At 42.6% G+C, this 19,741-nt stretch overlaps 1 protein-coding gene across 8 annotated transcripts in view; it reads right to left on the bottom strand.

The window, feature by feature from the left end:
- Positions 1 to 19,741, bottom strand: part of Bcas3 (BCAS3 microtubule associated cell migration factor) — a 502,893-nt gene that overhangs the window by 394,860 nt on the left and 88,292 nt on the right. For all 8 annotated transcript variants that reach the window (XM_036195473.1, XM_036195472.1, XM_036195479.1 and 5 more), the window contains exons 8-9: positions 9,862 to 9,969; positions 2,053 to 2,129 (exon numbers count right to left, since the gene is read on the bottom strand). In XM_036195473.1, the coding sequence (XP_036051366.1) occupies positions 2,053 to 2,129; positions 9,862 to 9,969 (185 nt within the window). The remainder of the gene's footprint in view (positions 1 to 2,052; positions 2,130 to 9,861; positions 9,970 to 19,741) is intronic.

Below are 19,741 nucleotides of genomic sequence, written 5' to 3'. Positions count from 1 at the left end.
GGACCTCTAAAGCCCACAGAAAGGTAGAAGAGAAGAAACTCATGGAACCTGTCCCCTGACAAACAGACATGTGCCCTAGCTTGTGCATCCACACAATACAAACAGAAATTTAAAAAAATTTAAAAAAACAATGGGGGGGTGGGGGGAGCCAGGCAGCAGTAACATATACTTTTAATCCCAGGACTTGGGAAGCAGAGCCAGGCAGATCTCTGTGACTTAGGCCATCCTGGACAAAGTGAGTTCCAGGAGAGCCTGGGCTGCTGAGAAACCCTGTCTCGGAAAACAAAACAAAACAACAACAAAAAAAAAAAAAAACCACCACATTGGGGGATTGGAGAGATGGTTCAACATTTACTGTTCCTTACGAGGAAGCAGCCTTGGTTCCCACAACCCATGCCAGGTGGCTCATAAGTGCCTGTAACTCCAGTTCCAGGGCACAGGGACCTCTTCTTGCATCTGAGTGCACCTAGACATGTACATACAAATTTTCAAGGAAGAATAAATCTTTAAAAGACAACCAACCATGTTAGTCTCCACTTCCACATTCTGAGCTCCTAAACCGATGAAGTAACTATCAAGAAATACATGCTCCAGAATAAAGTTAAATGGGGTCACAACAGACACTTACCACTGCAGAGGACCTTACACCCTTATCTGTAATCAGTATGAAATACCAAGGACAATTGAGAAACATACATACATACATACATACATACATACATACATACATACATACATACACAAACAAACAAACAGCTGAAATGGAATGGCAAATCCCCAGGGAAACTGACACCTGTATGTGACTGAGATAGCCTACTGTGTTCTAACTAACTCATCTGCACCACACAGAAACACACATGCTCCTGCTGCCTAAACATAAGGGGTGGACAACTCAGAGAAAAGGATTAAAGGCATGGGGAATGGGCTAGTCTTTCAACCTTCATGATCCACAAAATGTGAAACATGAACTGTACTGAATTATCATATTATATAATATGGTGTGTGCACACAATCATCTGTAATATATAACACAGTTGTAACAAAGAACTTGCCCTTATAGGAAAGGAACAATATCTATATCTACTACTACCTACTCAGTAAACATCTAAGTCCATATTGTATTTCTAGTTCATTTCGAAATGGAGGCCCATTATGGTATTTCTGTAAAATATACATATCAGACTCTTTTGGGGGAAAAGGAGAACAAGTAGGGGAAAATATTATTTTACTGGGCTGCAGGAAAATAAAATTAAAAGATTTCTGTGTCGGGGCTGGAAAGATAGCTCAGCAGTTAAGAGCACTGATTACTCTTCCAGAGGACCTACATAGTGCCTCACCACTGTCTGTAACTACAGTTCCAGCGGACTTGACAGCCTTACAGTGGCATACACACAGGCAAAACACCAATGCATATAATATATACGTGTACACCAAAGTTCTGTGTGTGTCCCAGATTGACTAGCATTTTTGAACAGCTAACTGACCCCTGTTGGCATTTCCAGATTGTCTCTGTCCTTTACAACTCAGCATGCCAAGGCTGCACATTCCAGCTCCTTAGAATTAATTAACTCACCCCTCATTTCCCTTCCGATCACCATCTCTACAAACCTTGCACTGAATTTGTGTTTCAACACCGGCTGGAACTAGATTCTGGGCTAAGTGCTGAGCTCCTGACAACAGTGAAGTCACGGAGGATGGCAAGGGAAGCAGGTGAACCACTCCTCTGCATTTAAAATCCTTCCTAGAGCACAATGCAATCACTCCTCGAAGTCCATGACATGCTAACACATTTGACGACAGTTCCACCAAAGAGCTACAGGGAGGGGGGGGGCACTCAGTTTGGGTACACAAGGAAAGCTCACACTGTACACAAATGTCAGAGGCAAGTGCACCGGCATGGTCAAATCCCTTCCGAAGGTTAGAAGCTACTAAGTAATGGCACCCACGAGAATCACGGGCAGAGACCGTGGCCGAGACCCACTGCTGACAGCATCCAGTCAGCAACAGAGACACAAATGCACATGACAGGAAATAAAATGATTTGGTACATACTTGTGACAAAAAATTTTTTTGTGAAAGTACAGCTATCAAAGGCAGCGATTTTCTCCTGCAAGACTACGACGAGGATCCTAAAATTAGAGGGAAAAACCAGAATGGAAACATGAGTGAGTGAGAAGTTCTATTAACTGAATCATAAATACTTAAAGTCATACTTTGAAAATAAAACATTCCTAGTACATAGGGTAGAAATATCTGACTCCAAAAGTCTGAGAATAAAAACCGTGAAATCTTCCATATAAACAAAGTAACAAATTCTAAAGCTGTAAATGGACTCCAACAGTTTCATTTTCATATTCTGAAATTAAACAGAGGACATTAAGACTGGATAATATTAACCAGTTGGCTACTTACTAGACCAAATGTTCAATGATATTAAATTAAATATAAATGGCTTTATGTAATCTATCACTTAAAAAGATTGCAGAATTTCTCAGCACACCCAACAAAATCTGAAGCATTTGCCATTTAGCATATGCCATTTCTAAATGACTCAATATATTAATATTTAGTAACAATTTCTATAAACAGTAATTTTAGAGAAAAATTACAAATAATTAGGGAAATAATTTAGAACATAGACTGTATAATTAAGCTATGATTTTAATACTCTAAAGTGAAATTCCTACAATAAATCCCAAATATTGACTTATACTTGACCAGTTCTTGTAACCAATCCCACACTTAATGATTATTTCAATAAAACATCATCCTTATTACTAGATAATTCACATAGATTTTTTTTAGAAGTTTAAGCAGGTATATCTAATTAACACATGCTAAAAACTGGTGGAGAAAATAGTAAGATTTATTATGTAAAACACATCCTGCAGCAAATGAGTCTTGAAATGTAGAAAACTTCCATTTGCTGATGCAGAAGAATTCTAAATACTATAATCACTTCTATTACAATATTGCTACTATTATTCAACTGCCTGTTGAGAATACCTCTATCCTTGGATAGACTTTCTGCTGTTGCTAAGCAAATAATCTGTTGAATGCTCTATATGCACTGTGCATATCAGAGGCAGAGACAGTCTCCCCTTAAAGGAAACAAAACAAAACTTTACACTCAACAGCAAATCTAATGTGTGCCCTTCAATCTTCACAGTCCCAGCACCTTTACAGAAAATATCACCGTCTCTGTTGTTCCCTTACACGTAATATCTGTCATTAAAAAATCAAACAGCGGAACATGTGAAAAAGAAAGTATGGCCTATTGTTGAAGGTCAGTAGAAGCTTCCCAGGGTATCGTGAAGCATGTCTGTGATCCCAGCCACGCAGGAGACAGAGGCAGCAGGAACAGCTTGAGACAATCCCAAACTATACATAGAGGAAGATCCTATCTGAAGAAAATCAGCAAGATTATGCACACAAAGACAGACAGACAGACAGATCACATACATGATAAACAGAACCAAATAAAGAGTTATGAATTTCGTGTGAGGATTTTCAGGGCTTAGGTCTTCACTTTCCTTTGCTTAAATTAACTTCTAAAATTTCTTTCTGCGATGGAAAAAAAACTGCCCATATCTAACAGATACACTACTGTTGATCCGTACAATGGCCATTCATAATAAAAACTATAAAATCAAAAGAAATCAAGTTAAATTACATGGAAATCAACATATATAAAAAGACAAATAATTCCAAAGTATCCTTTTTTAAAAAGTACCTTAAAACTATAAAAAGGGGTTGGTGATTTAGCTCAGTGGTAGAGCGCTTGCCTAGCAAGCACAAGGCCCTGGGTTCAGTCCTCAGCTCCAGGGAGGGGGGACGGACTATAAAATACAAACAGTACCAAAATAAAAATAAACACTACCAGCATACTAGTGACTACAATACTAGTCACAAAAGACACTGCATAAAATAGCCTCAGAGTAAGAAAACATAAACACAACCACACATGTATGTGATACCAGTAACAGAAACTCAAAATAAGCCAAAGTGCACTGAAAAAAAAAAGTAGGCGGGGGGTCAGATGCTTTTTGCTTGGCACTTAGAGCACGTGCTGCAGAAGCATAAGGGCCTGAGTTTGGATCCCCAAAACTCACGTGACTATCTAAGCCTTTCTGTAATTCCAGCTTCATAGGGGAAGATGAGATCCCCAGAGGGAGCTGACTACTGAGACTAGCCAGAACCAAGCCTAGGTTTGATCCTGCCTCAATTAATAACGTGCAAAGATGTTGGTGGATGAGTCCGGACATCAACTTTAGGCCTCCACCTCCTTGAGTACATATGTTCATGGGCACCTGAACACACACACACAAATGCATACATACATCCACACATATGAAAAGGGATGGGGGGGGGCCGCCTGTGACCCCAACAGCTGGAAGAGTGCCAGGAGTTGGAGCACAGCCTGCCTTACACAGTTAAGACCCTGTCTAAGAACAAAAATGAAATAACTTGTGTCATGCATTCTACCAACAAAAACTCCAAAAAAAGAAATCCATAGTTAAAAATGAAACGGGCTAGAATGATTTTCCCAGCTTGTCTGTCCCTAGACGCCCAACGTATCACACAGACCAAACACAATGCTACAGCAGCTACTGCAACAAATAAAATACCCCGATGGGCAAGGGTCAACAAAGACATGGGTGATCCAAACTCATGCCAGTAAAATAAGATATCCTGGATATAATGCTAAATAAATTGTTGTTTTTTAAAGTACTAAATAGCTTGGGTATCTGGTCCAGACTTGGCTCCGTCCCACTGCTCCACTTGCCTGTAGGACATTAGAAATTACTGCAGAGAGCCGGGCAGCAGTGGCACACGCCTTAATCCCAGCACTCGGGAGAGCCAGGCGGATCTCTGTAAGTTCGAGACCAGGCTGCTCTATGGAGCAAGATCCGGGACAGACACCAAAACTACACAGAGAAACCCTGTCTCAAAAAAACAAAAAAAAGGGGGGGGGGGGTTTGGAGGGAAAGGCTGGGGGGCAGGAGGAGGGGAGGAGAGGGGAATTTGTGGTCGGTATGTAAAATAATTAGAAAATCTCTTAATAATAATAAAAAAGAAATTACTGCATACACAGTGGATTTTCAGCACATAGTGACTAAATAATAACATCAAAATCATGACACTTGACACTCTATTATAAACATGCAGAACCCTGTCTCAGCCTCGCAAGTGCTGGGTCCCCACGTCCCTAGAACATTCAGTGAGTACAGTTCCAACACACCTTTCCTAATATTCTAATCGGTTCTGATATTAACTAGTATATTGTGAAATCTTTTTCCATTTTATTTCTAATATTTACATATGTAAATGTTAATGATTTCAAGAAAAACACTGCTAAACTACTAATGTGCAGAATGTAATGCAGCCCATCCTCTTGGAGTCCCTAAGGGGTAAGGACCTGTGGCTATACCGTGACAAAGGATGGATCTACGTTGAGTCTCAGTGCTCACAAATCAGTGAGAATCATTTTTCTTCCTACAGTTCAAGAAAAGCATCTCATCGTAAACTAAATCTCCAGTGTGTGTACAGCTCGGAGCTAGAAAAGTTTTACATCTCCAAGAAACAGTACACCAGGTGGCAAGGAAGAAAACTTAGGAGTCGGGAATGAAAAGGGTATGCGCTACCGGTTACCTTCGGTCTCAGGCAGGAAGCCACTGGAGGTTTAGAGCAGACGGTGGTTTAATAAAGTACCCCCCACCCCCGTGGGAAGCAGGAGGGAAACAGTGCAGATGAGACAAGGGTTGGAACACCGTGGAGGCAGGAACGGTGAGAAATAATCAAATTCTACATGCAGTATGACAGAAGAGGTGTTTGGCAAATGATTCCTAAAGACTAACTCAGTGAGATGGGATGTGAAACCTGACCCATGAGGCATGGAATCATGGGAGCTAATGTTAACTGCAAAAGGGGACAGAATGTTCAAAGGAGGACAAAGGAGAGCTCCTACTTTCAAATTTTAAGGTAAGGACATAGGTATACAATCAGAATGAAAAGATATGGATGACAGCTAGGCCCATGGTCCAGGCTTATTCAGGAGGCAGACATAGGAGTGTTCAAGCCTTGCCTAAGCTGCACATTGAGCTCAGGGTCAATGGGGGCAACTTGAGGTTTGACCTAGACCCTGTTGGCCTAGCATATGGAGGCCATGTGTTTGATCCCAAGCAGCAAAAATGAGTAAGAAGGTTATTGATGAACATGATGAGATCTTATGGAACCCAAGGAATCTGCCAGACATGTACAAGTACAGAAACAATGAGAGATGAAAACAGTTCATTCTCCAGGGAGGGGGAAGTTAAGCATGGGAGCAAAAACTGGAATCTGGCACAAGTTCAAGGTTAGCCTGGGCTACAAAGTAAAACATCATCTCAAAAAAGGAAAGAATGAGTCAGAAGTGAATTAGACAGCAAGGGGCAAGGGGAGGCAGAGAGGCAAACAGCTTCAGTTCACAGCTGTCCACTACCTAGAACACGCTGCTCCTGCAGATGCCTTCATCTAGTTTTCCTCATTTTTACCCTTTTAGGGACATGCCTGAAAATACTTTTCTTCATGAGCTCTGTATGCTCCTAATGAAGTCTGTAGATAGATCTGGCCTCCCGTTAAAATTTATGATACTCTTTCATTTATATAGGGGCTCCAGTAACTTTTTTTTTCTTTTTGAGCTGAGAATTGAACCCAGGGCCTTGCACTTGCTGGGCAAGCACTCTACCACTGAGCTAAATCCACAACCCTCCAGTACTTTTTAAAAAATCTCTTTTTCAAACTGCATAATTCTTTCTCTCTCTTGGTTTTATGAGACTGTCTCGTATCACAGACTAGTGTCAAGCCACTACTTAGCTGAAGCTGTCCTCGAGCTCCTAATCCTTCTTCCACACCTCAAGTTCTGGAATTTCAAGGATGTGCCGCCATGTACAGCAAACTACATAATTTCTGCTGACCAATATTAAAGACTTTATTCTGCCAGGTGGTGGCACACGCCATTAATCCCAGCACTCAGGAGGCAGAGGCAGGCACATCTCTGTGAGTTCGAGGCCAGCCTGGGCTATATAGAGTGAGATCCAGGACAGGAACCAAAAACTACACAGAGAAATCCTGTCTCATAAAACCAAAAAGACTTTATTCCTCCATTGAGACTTTACTTAGTACAGCCATTAAGATGTGTTTGGTGTTTCCCATTATCAACATAAAGAAGGTAAACCCCTGAGCACATTTGAAAATTTTACTATAGGTGGTTTAGGCTTACTTGTATTCATTAACAGAACTGGTATGCCTGGCCTCTGCTCCCTTTCACACTGAGTGATGTTTTAGAACAGAAGATGGCGTCATTCCTGCCTCCTGTTGCTGCTAGGTGCATCTCCTATTATCTCAGCCACCTCAAGTTCTGACTTTGATTTTGTGTCGGCCGCACCCAGCATTGGATCCTTACATCGCCTTTCTCAGATCCACAAGCTAACCCAAGTAAGGTGGCCAACATGGAGGTCTGGTCTATGACCTGCGGACTGCCACCCTCATGCTGCTCTAGTCATTGATGTGCATTGTTAGCCTTACACTCAAGGGAGGATCCAACTGTGAGGACAGAGAGCAATGTATAAAAGCATCTAAGAATGTTTTCCAGTCACAAGAGCTACTTAGTGTAAATTATCCAATTACTGAAATAACATCCCAGAAAAACCACACTGGGGACTCATCAGCAAAATCAAGTGGAGATAACAGGACATTCACAGAACTCCCTGAATAAACCCCTTGTGCACAGCAACTCCCTACCCCAAGTTTGAAGACCACCCTCAACAGGTCAGGAGCCCTCGGTGAAGCCTGCCCAGAATGACCACAACCTCGATGCTGTTACCTGAGAGGAGCAGGAGGGTCTCTGAGTCACTACCATCACCCTTTGTACACTCACTTGTGCTCAGAAAACTGTCAGCTGCACTTCAGAGGGGTTCGCACAAAAATCTGTTCCTGCACATACCCCATCCTCTGCACCATGTCCATTTTCCTGTCATACAACTGCCAATCACTTCTTAGGAGGGCTCTTCAACACTTGTTGCTGATATCAAGTTTGCCATTATGCAGTTACAGGATTCGCTCCTGAACCATCATGTGCTACAGCTACGGTGATTTTGTGCACTGCCTTTATAGATCTGTGTGTTTTCTGAAGAAAGGCAGGCTCAGATACAGCCAACCATGTGCAATTTGGTATTAATTTTTAAATGATACACAATTACTAACTTTGATGTCCTCTCTAACTTAAGCTCCGAAAACTATTTAAACAAAAATATTTCGTTGCTACTTTGGGTGGATTTTTGTGGGTTTGTAATATAAAGAAAGTGTAATCTGAAAGTCTTCTATTTAGAATGTGCTAATGTTGCTTTTTAAGAGACAGGATGGGTGGTTTTCTGGGTAAACTATATTATCTACTGGATGCAAACCATTCCACATGCAGTTTTCTATGAAGTGGGGGGACTCATTATACTGGCACTGGTTCATTAAGTGTTTCTTCTGCTTCTTACAACTTGCAGTGTATTGTCCTTGAATTTGAATTTACCCACTGGTACCAAGTCCACACATAATTTTCCTCTATGTTTTCAGTGCTGAGAATTGAATTTAGGGCCTCTAACATACAAAAGAATAATTTCTAATGTCTCATGCATTGCCCTTTTAGATTTCGTGTGTGAGTGTGTGTGTGTGTGTGTGTGTGTGTGTGTGTGTGTGTGTGTGTTTATTTATTTGTTTTCATTTGTATGACTGTGGGTTGGCATGCACATATCATGACATGTATATGGATGCACGTGAAGATCAGAGGACAACCTCAGATGTTCTTGCTCATATTCTACCACATTAGAGGCACCATGTATTCCAGGCTAGCTGGCCCCTGAGTTTCTGGGATCTGGTTCTACCTCCAAGCTTGCCTTAGGAGTCCCAGCGTGACAGCCACCTCCAGTTATTCCCTGGGTTCTGGAAATCAAAATTAAGTCCTGATGCTTGTTGTCCAGCAGGAATCTCTGCTCACAGAGCCCCCTTCCCTGCCTCATGTGTTTGCTCTTAGGGGCAGAAGATTTACACCTTGTACCCAAGACTCAATCAAGATATTTATCATCCTACAAATTCAGCTTCCTCTCCTATGCAAGCAAAGTGGTGCACAGACTAAATTCCCACATCTTCCTTCTCTAAGAGCCTGGAGTTAACATGTCCTTATCACTGGAATTCAGGTAGCTTCGTCTATATTTGAATATCTTCATACAAATTGAAAGAAGGAAAATAGATCTAATCCCTGTTTATAACTCTGTTGTGAAATGTGAAGGAACAAAAATACTAAAACACTGGAGGCCAAATATGGTGTACATGCCTAAAATCCCAACACTGGGGAGGCTGAGCCAGGAGAATAACAAGATCAAAGCAAGCCTGGGAAACTTGTTGAGACTTTGCATCAAAAAAAGTGTAAAAATGAGAGGCTGGGGACAGCCCAATAAGCCCTCCAACTAAATATTATTCCAAAATAATACTCAAGGTCTTAGACTGAAGTTTAATGGTCAGCTGCTTACCTAGCAACTTATGCAACAAGCCAGGCTTGACCCTCAGCACTGAAAAGGAAGAAATGCGTACCATTCTAATACCTGGCTTCCTGTATTCTCACAGATACTGCCTGTGCTCTTCCATTTTGTCACGTAAATTCTATCCCTACCTCACTACACTGAATCACAACTCATGGTTAGGTTGGGGGCTGGACTGTTTCACTGGAAAGAGATTCAAACTTTCCCCAATGACTTGAAGTCACAAAATCGGTAGTGTTCCACAGGTCAAGGAGGCACATTACATTTTGAAAATAAATGTATGAAAAGTACTTACCGCTTATTGCAATGAAGATCATAAATAGGTGTTTTAAACTGAATAGACTTCACCATTTCCCCAGTACGCAGTGAATACAGATCCACACAGCAGTACGGTGGTGTTGTCCTAAAAAACAAACAAAACTTTAAGAAAGGAGAAGACAGCACACCACACATGTCCTTAGCACATGGCATTAAGAAATTCATTCAAGGGCTGGAGAGATGGCTCAGTGGATAAGAGCACCAACTGCTCTCCTAGAAGTCCTGAGTTCAATTCCCATCAACCACATGGTGGCTCACAACCATCTGTAATGAGATCTGGTGCCCTCTTCTGGCCTGCAGGGACACATGCAGGCAGAATATTGTGTACATAATAAATAAACAAATCTTAAAAAAAGAAAAAAGAAATTCCTTTAAGCCGGGCAGTGGTGGCGCACCCCTTCATCCCAGCACTTGAAAGAGAGAGGCCAGCAGAACTCTGTGAGTTTGAGGCCAGCCTGGTCTACAGAGGGAGTTCCAGAACAGCCAGGGCTACACAGAGAAACCCTGTCTCGAAAAACAAAAACAAACAGAAATTAAAAGATTATCATACAAAATAAAAGTAATACGTGAGGAGTTCTAAGCCAGCCCTCTCAGAAATTAAAAGATCCCTTAACACACACGAACAGCTAAGGATCTGTACACTTTTCTGGCCAGTTAGTAATTTTTATCGAAAGCATAATGCCATTAAATTTCGATGGTCTTTACTGTATTTTAAAATTCACTGGGAAAGTGCCATAGGTCTAAAAAGGTAACAGCCAACTATTCTGTCTCCAGTGTCTGCAGCCTAGTCTTAAGTGGGAAAAACTATGAAAATACCTGCATCTAAAGTTGTCCTCAGACCTCCACAAGCAATCTAAAAATACAGGCCCAGCAAGTAAAGGCACTTGCCAGAAGGTTTACCAACCTGGGCTCCATCCCCAGGGTTCAGAGAATGGAAGAGAACTACCCCCAAATTGTCTCTGACTTCCACCCACGGACACCCTAGGCCACAAGCAAGTCCAAACATTACTTATGTACACACAAATACACACACAAAAAAATTAAAAACCAATATACTAATTTTTATAGCACAAAAATAAATCAGAAAATGTCTCACACTGTAATGGCCTCCTCTCTGTGTAAAAATAAAGAATTCAGTGACGGTCAGGGACAGCAACACAGGAACACCGAGGACAAAGTAGCCGAGCCACCCCAGGTACTGGCGGAAATGCTGCTCTACCATGAGAGTGGAAGGCATTACCTTCCACATATACAGAGTAACTGAAGAAGGGAGAAAACGTTCTTCAATCTTGATTTTTTTTTTTTTTTTTTGAGCTGAGGATCGAACCCAGGGCCTTGTGCTTGCTAGGCAAGCGCTCTACCACTGAGCTAAATCCCCAACCCCTAAATCTTGAAATTTAATTATAAAATTAACAAACTGCAAATTAATCAGATCTACTGCTGCCAGGAGGACAAGTTGGCAAACAATGAAACGTAACAGGAGGGGAACTCATTTCCAGTGAGGTGCTCTGACAGCGGAAGCACTAGATAACCAACCACTTCACAGGCCCATGCACAGAGTTCGTTTCCCAAGACCCTCACATAGGTGGAAGACACCATGAAGCCTCCCTTCAATGCGACCTGGACTAGTGCTACAGTGACAGTACTACAGCAATGTTCACGCTGGGGCAGACACCTAACCATTAGGGACAAAGTGCTCCTTTAAGAGTTTTTACTGATTCATACATCCATGAGGCAGCCAACATCTTGTGCTAGCAAACATGCCCAGCATTCACATTCTCATTCATATTCATATCTCTATCTATCTATCTATCTCTCTATCTCTCATTTTGGTTTTTGATTTTTGGTTTATGGTTTTTGGGGTTTGGTTTGGTTTGGTTTGGTTTGGTTTGGTTTGGTTTGGTTTGGTTTTGAGACAGGGTTTCTCTGTGGTGTTTTGGTGCCTGTCCTGGAATTCACGCTGTAGCCCAGATTGGCCTTGAACTCACAGAGATCCACCTGGCTCTGCCTCCCGAGTGCTGGGGTTAAAGGTGTGTGCCACCACCACCCGGCCCATTCTCTCTTTTGAAAAGTCTTGCCCATCTGCATGGAACACAGCAAGAGAGGCTTTCTCTTTAGAGAAAGCTTCCCATAAACCACGGGGTCTGCATGTCCCACAACTTACCATACTGCAAGACAAGCTCTGCTTTGTACTGTGACACGCACACATGCACCACAGAACACAATGCCACAGTCAAGTTATACAGCTGTCTGGGTTCTACACAGCCCAGATAGACAGGCGTGCCTATCTGTGTGTTAGCCACCAAAACAGCTGTGACTGCACCTCAAGATGAATTGATTCTTTAAAACAGAAGACTCCTACTACAAATTTAGAAACCCAAGAATTGAACTGAGTTCATTTCGAGTGAATGGCTGAGTCTACAGGAAAAAGAAAAAGGTACAATTGAATTAGTAAAAGAGTGTGTAAAAACCTCTGAATCGGGCCAAAGCAATGGTGTCTTTTTAACACACATATCAAAATAAACAATAAATGTAGTTTGTAATTTCTGTCATCAATACAGAAATGGGTGTAATTTAGCTCAATTGACCTAGTCCTTATATAAGTGAGGTGTTTTATAGTAAGTTATAAAACAAGTGTGTATAACAAAACTTTTATATAAATAATCTGTTAGCTGCTATACACCTGACTCATATTCATAAAGGAAGTTATTAATATTTTATGAGAAAATTCCTAATTTTCATGTATTACAATAGCCAAAGGAATGGAATTTATATAGTCAACTCATTCGGTGAGAAAGGTTGATTACAACTATTTAAAGATCAAGGCTTTTTTTTTTTTTTTTTTTTAATGAAAAAGCTTTCTTTAAAAGCAATTGTAAACCACAAAACAACATGGACTCCAGGATGAGAGAATGTTGAAAATACAATGAATACAGAAGATAAGAATCACCAAGAAACCACCAACATTATCATCTAGATGAATCTATAGTTAGAAATTACAGAAGTCAAACAAAAAGAGCTGTACTTATCCAAATCTTTTTCAACTCTGAATAATCAAATATCATAAACAAACTCAGGCCTAAATTCTCAAATCCAGAACTAATTACAGCTCATTCCTCCATAGACTTTCTTTCACATACTCCTTAATAACTGGGCATTACCACTATAACTTCTGTGTGCTGGATGGTTTTATGTCAACTTGACTCAGACTAGAGTCATCTGAAAAGAGGGAGCCCAATTCAGAAAATGCCTCCCAAAGACTGGGCTCTACACAAGAATGTAGGGCATATTCTTAATTAGTGATTGATGGAGGAGGGTCCAGGCCATTGTGGGTGGGGTCATTCCTGGGCCTGGTGCAGAGGAAGCCATGAAGATCAAGCCAGCAAGCAGGACTCCTCCATGGCCTCTACATCAGCTCCTATCTCCAGGTTCCCCATGTTTTGAGTTCCTGTCCTGATTGCCTCTGATGACAGACTACCATGTAAAAGAGTAGCCTACTATTTCCTCCCCAAGTTGAGAAACCCTAAATAAGGCAGAATTGATGCCAAGATAGTGGGGTGTTGCTATGACAGACATGACCATGTTGTTTTGGGGAGCACTGTGGAAGGAAGGCCTTTGGAACTTTGTGCTAAAATAGCCATTGAGTGTTGAGAGCTCAGTAGGCCACTCTGGAGAAGCTTGGAAGATGAGAGTGTTGAGAACAGAGCAGATGATGGCCTCCATCGTCTTGGGACAACCTTGGGAAGGTTCAGAGGGAAGCAAAGACTCTACTGGACCATTAGTGTGCAGAATCTGTGGTTCTGGTCAACTCAAGCTAAATAAACAGCTGTGATTAATAAGAGACCAGAGCCACTGAAGTAAAACCATTGCTTTACTGGGACAATTGATGGTGGTGGGTGAAAAAATCATCTGTGGTGATTAAGAAGAGAGCAGCATTACTGAAGTGAAATGTTCTGGGAAGTATTTCCTTAGAGTCAGCACACTGAGAGCAGCTGAGGCTTGGCACTGTGTGGGAGGGCTGGAGTCCCTGAAAAAAGCCCAGGAGAGGCAACTGGTGAAAGTAAATTGGGGTTACAGCAAGAGCCCCCAGCATTTTGGAGATGCCAATGCTGTGGGATGACCACCAAGACGAGCAGCAGCAGCAGATGAGCCTGCCCAGATCCAGAGAAACTGCCCAAGCCCTTCTGGAGGAGTCCATAAGATCCTAAGTAAATTCTAGATATTGGACATTGAGTGATTTACACAGTTCAATTTTGGCTTTGCTTTGTTCAGATTGTGACTGTGCCCAAGTTCCTCCCTCTTAAAGTAAGAAATTTTTGGGTTATTTGTTATTTTATAGGAGTCCACAGTTGAGAGACTTTGAATTTTTAAAAGAGACTTGGGATTTTCACACGGACTGAACTTGTAAGGTGTTTGAACTGGTAAAGACAATGGGACTTTTAAGTTTGTAATATTTCATATTTTGATATTAATTTGAGATCTCTAAAAGAAAAGGCTGTATCTTTAAAAGTGTTGTGTTTCAAGTTGACAAGGTATCAACTGTAGTCTTGTCTGTTTTTATCCCCCCTTGCATTTAACGAAACAAGGTTTCTCTGTGTAAACCTGGCTGTCCTGAAACTCTATCTGTAGACCAGGCTGACCTCAAGCTCACAGAGATCTAACTCTGCCTCCTGAGTGCTGGGATTAAAAGTTGTGTGCAACCACCACCCAGTTTCAATTGTGGTGTTTTCATCACAGCAATAGAACTCTAATAGAATTAGAGAGGGAAGGCTGCACCGGTCCCCTAAAGACCCAACACTGGGGAGAGCAGGCCCTGCACCTCACCTGGGCAGCATGATAGAGCCAGTCCTGTTGGCAGAGGTGCAGATGAGGTGGCCCCAAAGCTGTGAGCGTGGGTGAGCTGCCTCCTTGTGACAGCATGGGCAGAGCAGAGATGCCTTTCTCTGCCCTACAATCATTGCATGAGGCAGTTGGGAGAGCTGGCCCTGAGGTCCTAAGAGCAGGAGAGTTGTTCCTGCCCTTCATCAGCTGCAGCACTCAAAGAGTGTCCCCTACACCATGCCTTAAGGTGTGGGTGTGAAAGAACCTACCCTGAGGACATCAAAGCAAGATGGCCCCACCCCTGAACTAGCCAGGGCAGTGCTGGAGAGCTCACCCTGGTGGTGAGGACAAGGGACAGCTGGTGTTTGACCAATCTGCAACTAACTACCTAGGCCCAGAACAAGAGTTATGAGCTGGCCCACCCAAACATCTATCCTATCTGTGATTGCAGAAGGGACCAGTCCTGCAGCTGCAGGATCTTCACCACACAGGGCAACAACAGGATAATCAAGAAGAGTCCAGTGAGGGTCCAACAGTGAAGCAGGAGCCAGAGGCCTAGAACCAGACCCCATGACTCTTTGCAATGAACAGTTGCAAGTAAACATATATGGATAAAAGGGTTTATTAAGTGACTGACTGTGTCACACTACAGCTTCCATGACGAGACTAATTTTGGTTGGTTTTTTTTTTCTCTCTCTCTCTCTTTTTTCTCTCTTTTTTTTTGCAGGAGAGGATACAAGGGCAGAGGGCAGATATGAAGGGATGGGGAAATGAATGGGATGGAGATGCATAATATGAAAGACACAAAAAATAAATAAAAAGGATATTAAAAACTGGGATATAGATAGCAGTGACAGTTACATGCTATTGTGAACAATTTAAAGTCACTGTGTTGTAAACTCATCTTGTTAAGTACATTTTAATACAATAAAAACAAAGCAATCAAAGAATAAAAAAGAAACCCTAACTGAGACACTGTTACCAATCATTAACTAGCAGCATTTGTTATAAAAGGCGATCTCAGGGTTCGGGATTTAGCTCAGTGGTAGAGCGCTTGCCTAGCAAGTGCAAGGCCCTGGGTTCGATCCTCAGCTCTGACAAAAAAAGAGGGAAAAAAAAAAAAAAAAGACAATCTCTGGAAAGGCATGGTAACTAGCCCAGAAGCCCAGCATGTGGGACTGTGTGTATTTCCAGAACTTGGGAGGTTAAGCTTGGAAGACAACCTGGGAGTCAGCCGGGGCAACAGAGTGAGCTGCAGATCAGGTTGGGCTTAACTGAGATCCTGCCTCAAAACAACTATGTATGAATGGATAAAGAAAAATAATATTTTTTTAATGAACTAGCCAAAGATCCTGTCTCAAAAGAATAAGCCAGATACAATGTCACTCTCACTAGATTGGGCAAAATTTTAAAGTTAAAAAACTCTCAAGAAAAGAACCTGGGTAGGGCAGGGAGGAAGATACCATGATGGATGAGGACATCATGGGAATAGGAAGAGGCAGGGTGCTAGGGAGGCTCTCAGGAATCCACAAGGATGACTCCACCTTGGTCTGCTGGCAGTGGTCCAGAAGGTGCCTGGACTGGTCTACTCTGGTGACCAGCCTAGCAAATAACCTAGCTGTCATCCTAGAGCCTTTGTCCAGTGACTGATGGAAGCAGATACAGAGATCCACGGCCAGGCACCAGGCTGAGCTCCAGGATCCAATTGGTGAGAGAGAGGAGAGATTCTGCAGGTGAGGGACGTCAAGATCATGGTGGGAGGATGTGCAGAGATGACTGGCCACACTAGTGGAAGCCCATGAACTGTGGACTGGTGGCTGTGGACTAGGCCCTCTAAATACGGAAGACAGTTGTTTAGCTCAAACTGTTTGGGGGGGCACCCAGGAAGGGGGATCGGGATCTGTCCCTGGTCTATGGGCAGGCTTCTGAGAATCAGGTGCCTGTGGTGTGACACCTTGCACAGCCTTGGTGCAGTGGGAATAGGCTTGGACCTGCCTAGGCTCAATGTGCTGGGCTCTGCTAACTCTCCATGGGGGATGTGGGGATGCGGGGTGGCTTGGGAAAGAGGGCTGGTGGGGGAGGGAGGAGGACGGGGGGATCTCTGGATAGTATGTGGAGTGAGTAGAAAATTTCTTAATAAAGAAAAATGAGGGCTGGAGAGATGGCTCAGTGGTTAAGAGCACTGGCTGCTCTTCCAGAGGACCTAGGTTCAAATCCCAGCATCCACATGGCAGCTCAAAACTGTAACTCCAGTTTCAGAGGTTCCCACACCCTCACACAGACATATATTCAGGCAAACAACAATGCACATAAAATAAAAATTAGTAAATTATTTAAAAAAGGAAAAAAATGAAAGAAAAGAGAGATAAGAAACTGGAACTTTGGTCTATGAGTGGTGGTGAAATGATTCTCCACATGATCCTCCACATGAGTGCCTGATTCCACATGTACCACCTATGTGTGTGTACACGTGTGTGCACTTGCATATGGAAACAAAAGGTCAATGTTGGATGTCTACCTTAATCATCCTCCCCATTATTTTTTTGGAACGGGCCTTTCAGTAAACCTACAGCTCACCAAATTGGCCAACTTACATAGTAAGCACCAAGGATATGCCTGCCTCTGCATCTCACCCCCAGCACTTCACCCACCTTTTACATGGGTGCTGTGGGTCCAAACTCAGGTCTTCACATTAACACAAACATACAGTTTACCTACTCAGCCATCTCCACAAGCCTGTGGTATGAAAGCTGTGGGGCCTGCATTGGAATCGAGTCACTAGTAGGTGTGCCTTTGAAGATTATTCCTCGCCCTGATTCTGGCCTGTAGTCTCGGCTTCCTGGTGGTCAGCTGCCATGTGAAGACCCACATGCTCCCATCACAGACAGTCCTGGCAGCACAGACGTGCCACTACACCATGCACTCCCTACCAGGGGGACTGGAATCCCTCTGATGACATAAGCCTTTAAGCAGCTGCCAACAGGTGTTGTGCAAAAGTAGCTAGCACAGGTGGGAAATGGAAATGCTGTACTGCCTCTGGGAAAACAGGTCGGCTGATCCGGAAAAAGTAAAAGATTACCTGTGATGCAAGGACTCCACTCTTAGGCAAACACCCAAGAGAAGTGAAAGCATATGTCTGTGCAAAAGCTGATCCATCAAAGCTCACAACAGCATTTTTGTACTAACTCAAGTGGAAGCATACGTATGCCCACAACACACAGATCAGCAGCGGGATAAGCACAGAAAAGGACTATTCTGCTGTAAAGTACTGACATGATCTGCCACGTGGATGGACCTCAAAAACATTATGCTAAGTAAAAGAAGCAGAGACACAAATAGTCTCATCGTGTAGAAATCCATTTGTCTAAGATATCCTGAATAGGTAAATCCATGGAGACAAAACACAGATTTCTGGCTGCCTGGGTTAGAGGGAGGAGGAAATGGGGATTGACAGCCTAATGGGTGTGTTTTCCTTCAATGTGTGGAAAATGGGTTGGAACCAGATAACAGGTAACTGTTCTGCAACATTTCCAATGAACTACAATTTAGCAGGGTATGTTTTGTTTTATGAATTCACTTCAATTTTAACAAAGGAAGGCAGTCAGCATGCATGCCAAACAGATTAATAAAAAGTAAATAAGCCACAGAACTAATCAAAGCAGCAGAGACTGGGGGTGGGGACTAATGGCAAGTGGTTCAATGCTATGGAAGACACAGACAACCTAACTGCAAATGGACCAAACAACCGAGCTGCAGGACAAGTGAGGCAAAAGCTGGAAAGTGAGAGTGATGTTAATATTTGGGATTGCCACATGCCAGTCAAAAGAGACAGAAAAGGAGACACGGAGTATGGAGGAGGCAGCAGGAGGGTTCATGAAAGGCCATATGGAAACTTTAAACCTTTTTTTTTTAATTTGGTTTTTCAACACAGGGTTTTTCTGTGTAGTTTTGGAGCCTTTCCTGGAACTTGCTCTGTAGACCAGGCTGGCCTCGAACTCACTGAGATCCACCTGCCTCTGCCTCTGCCTCTGCCTCCTTAAAACTTAAATACATGAGTGGGACATAGTCGCATACTCCTTTAATCCAAGCACTCAGGAGTCAGGCAGCCAAGAGCTCTAGGAGTCTGTGTAAGACCAGAGCAATATAATACATCTAATACAACATAATAAATGAGAAGGGTTAGAACATACATGACATAAAAGGGAGCAGGGATAAACGTCTGCTTAAAGGTTTAAGCAGGGATGGGCCAGAGGTGAGCAGAGTGATCCAGAAGTGGAACCCTGCCTGCATGAGTGGACAATGTTGCTCCCATAATTATTGAATGGATATCAAAGGACTGTGGGAAGCCAGCTCCCACTTTTTAAAAGTTCCTATGACTAGAAAGAGATAAGAAACTTTTAGATAGAAAGATAGCGGAGAGGAGAAGACAGAAACACAGGATATCTTCGGGAGGACCTGGATCAAACTCCACTGGCCCCTTCTCTCTCTTCAAATGGGCTTTTGTATAACAACGCCAAGGGGCAGGGCAAAAGACCCCCCCCCTTTGCTATATCAAAGCATACTGCACAGCCAAGTGAAGACCCTTCCAATCACCTGGTAATCACACTTGTGGTCAAATCATCCCCTTATGCAGCCCTGCTGGGTAAAGCAAGCTCAGAGTCTCAGACCCTGAGTAAATTCCCACTAGGAAACTTCTGTGGGTCTCTACACAGGACCAGTCATGGAAACCTCCCCATGCATTACTGGTCAAGAAGGAACAAGAGGCTACTGCCATTGCTCTTGGTTACCCACCACAAATCAATGGTAAGTGACCTTATTACCAATGACACCTGTAGGTGGAGTTTTCCTGTGCCACAGATACTCTTGAATAACCACTCAGAGACTTAACATTAATTGTAAATGCTTGGCCAATATCTTAGGATTATTACTTACTAACTCTTACAACTTAAATTAACCCATATTTCTTATTTGAGTTCTACCATATGGCTCATAGTTTGTATCTCATTTTCTACACTTCATATTTCCTCTGAATATCC

This window comes from Onychomys torridus, chromosome 8 (genome assembly GCF_903995425.1).
Source record: "Onychomys torridus chromosome 8, mOncTor1.1, whole genome shotgun sequence".
NCBI lineage: Eukaryota > Metazoa > Chordata > Mammalia > Rodentia > Cricetidae > Onychomys > Onychomys torridus.
This window is presented reverse-complemented; position numbering and strand designations above follow the sequence as displayed.